This window comes from Salmo trutta, unplaced genomic scaffold, assembly GCF_901001165.1.
Source record: "Salmo trutta unplaced genomic scaffold, fSalTru1.1, whole genome shotgun sequence".
Taxonomy (NCBI): Eukaryota; Metazoa; Chordata; class Actinopteri; order Salmoniformes; family Salmonidae; genus Salmo; species Salmo trutta.
In genome coordinates, this window is record NW_021823456.1 from 1,298,860 (window position 1) to 1,301,359 (window position 2,500).

At 42.5% G+C, this 2,500-nt stretch overlaps 1 protein-coding gene across 4 annotated transcripts in view; it reads left to right on the plus strand.

Moving 5' to 3' along the window:
* LOC115191040 (LIM domain only protein 3) overlaps positions 1-2,500 on the plus strand; it is a 16,120-nt gene that overhangs the window by 10,084 nt on the left and 3,536 nt on the right. The window contains exon 1 of one of the 4 annotated variants that reach the window (XM_029749044.1): positions 805-887. The exons of 2 other annotated variants lie outside the window; for them this stretch is intronic. In XM_029749044.1, the coding sequence (XP_029604904.1) occupies positions 869-887 (19 nt within the window). In that variant the 5' untranslated portion in view covers positions 805-868. Of the gene's footprint in view, positions 1-804; positions 888-2,074; positions 2,436-2,500 lie in introns of those variants that run through there. One more of the 4 variants, XM_029749041.1, reaches the window with a different exon arrangement.

Consider the following 2,500-nt stretch of genomic DNA (forward strand, 5'->3'; position numbering starts at 1 on the left):
ATGAAATACTGTATAAACCTACAACTCCATTAGCTGTGATATAAATCAGATTCAGTGTCCAGAAGGTATCGGGAGCTGATGCACCCAACTTCATTTCATACTGTCGTTTCCTACCGTGATATCTCTGAAGGAGAGTTGGCTTCATTGACTGTTTTCTGGGATTGTTTCACAATCTAGGACTGTACAGATCATCTATTCACACATCACAGAGATACAGTAAAAACGTTGCTTCCGCTGCGTCCCCTGTTACTCTGCATTCAAAATAATGTTTGAGAAGAGAGTGAGGGAGGGGAGCGCGCACACACTCATACGTGCATGCGCCCCCCGTTACTCTGCGAGTTGTCGGTAATAAGTGAATGACCTTATCGTTGTCGTCGTGTAATGGTCTCTGTGGTGGTGAGGGATTAGGGTTTGAAGGTAATAAAGCAAGGCTTCACTGTTTCTCCTCTCTCAGTCTCCCTCGGTGATGCACGGGAAGTTGATCGAGTCTAGAACGGCCACACAGCGGATACAGTGGACAAACACCTGTAGCCTTTTTGTTGTTGTCCGTACGACTGCCTCTTCTCGGTTCGTTCGTGATCTGATGATCCACGAGGACCTCATTATTTCAAGACTGCTGAACATCACTCCAATCTGTAGTCCGTCGCATCGCCATGTCAGTTTGGTGAACTTTACGCAAACGAGAGGATATATATATATATAAATATATATATAGCTGGAGTGTTGAAGCACGGTGGTGCTGTTCTGAAGTTAGCCGTCTGTTCTGCGTAACTGGCTGGGGCTTTAGAAAGGTGAGTTGAGGAGGAACTATTTTAATAACATATTACATTTGGATTCTATTCGCCTTTTCTCCATTATATATCCGTCGATGACGCACCCTGATGAAAGTGAGTTACTCATTCCTCATTGTTTTTAGTTATATTTTAACGTGCTTCTACATCTGCATTGCTTGCTGTTTGGGGTTTTAGGCTGGGTTTCTGTACAGCACTTTGAGATATCAGCTGATGTAAAAAGGGCTTTATTAATACATTTGATTGATATTGTTCTATTCCGGTTATATTACGATCTGCTTCTATCCGGTAATGACCTGTTGTCATCTTGTTTTGTTCCTTGATGCTCTGGGTTTTTTTTTGTTTTTTTGGTAACATTTCATCACTAAGACATGTTGTGGATTTTCAGATGTGTGATTTTGGGATGTGTCACTCCTTTTCAGGTGTGTCCTTCCGAAGAGGTGATGGCCACTGGTGTCTACCTTTTTAAAAGATAATCAAATAATCTAGACGTTTCTTTCAGATCGACATATGGAAGGACCGTTGTAATATGGACCGATTATTCTGAAATGTAACAAAGTGAAGGAAAACAAAATGGCATTTTGAATTTATAACATTTGTATTAATCTTTATGAAATATGTCGGATAGATGCCACTGGATTCTCTTTTTCATTCTGATATGAAATAGCCTAAAACTCTCATTACTAGTAGGGGCTGTATGTGCACTGAAAAACATCCCGCTGAAAAAAAACGGTTTAGCAGAGATCCTCAACTGGCGGCCTGCGGGCCGAATTTGGCCCGGGGGAGATTTTATTTCTCCCTCACATCAAATTTTCTAAACAATTGTTGGACATGAAATACAAAAAAATACAAAAAACACCAGCAAATCAGTTCCAAGTAATTTTTATTTTGGAAATCTGTTCCAAAGTATTCCCATGTATAATAGAGAGATATATCTGATCCATACAAATTATAAGCAAGGCTTGAAATGATTGTTTTAGACAAACACTTAAAAGAGGTTAATCTGTTTGGGTTTTCTTGCGGTCAATGTACAGGCTACAAATGATTTGTAATTCTATTTCGGCCGCCTGACCATCCTCGTCCTGTGGCTGAATGTGGTTGATGATCTCTGGGGTATATAGACTGTTACAGGCAGGAGGAAGGCAGAGCACGGTAGGTTTATGTTAGGAGATTAGGGCGCTGCGAAGGGCTAAACATATGCCTTTGTCATCTGCTGTCATTTTGTTCGCTGCCTGTCACTCGCCAAGCACCCTGCGACTGACTGTGCTGTGTGCTGGCTGGACGATTTCATTTCATAGTCGAGCACTGTTGTGACAAACGCGGTTTTTACATCACCGTGTGGCTCTGGGCGATAGCGGACCCGTGCTTTTCTCTCTCTCTCTCTCTCTCCTTTTTTCTCTCTCCGTTCTGTGTTTGTGCGTGCGGAGGAGGTGGGATTGTTACATATAACAAAAGAGATAGCCACCCTCGGTGAGAAAACGGATCGTGCGCGCATACAGCTGGCTGATTGCTCACTTGGCTGTAGAGAGAGATAATCCATCCATCCGTTGAATTAGGATTCTGGGGTCGGACTGATCTCTTGTTGCATGGTGGTTCGGGCTCCCGAAGAGGGTCAACAAATGCAGAAAGGGGAGAAAAGTTTCGGTAAGAGATAGAGGTTTTTTTTGTTGCGGTATTGTTCTGTGTCCAGCCTTGGATTGTGTTTGTAA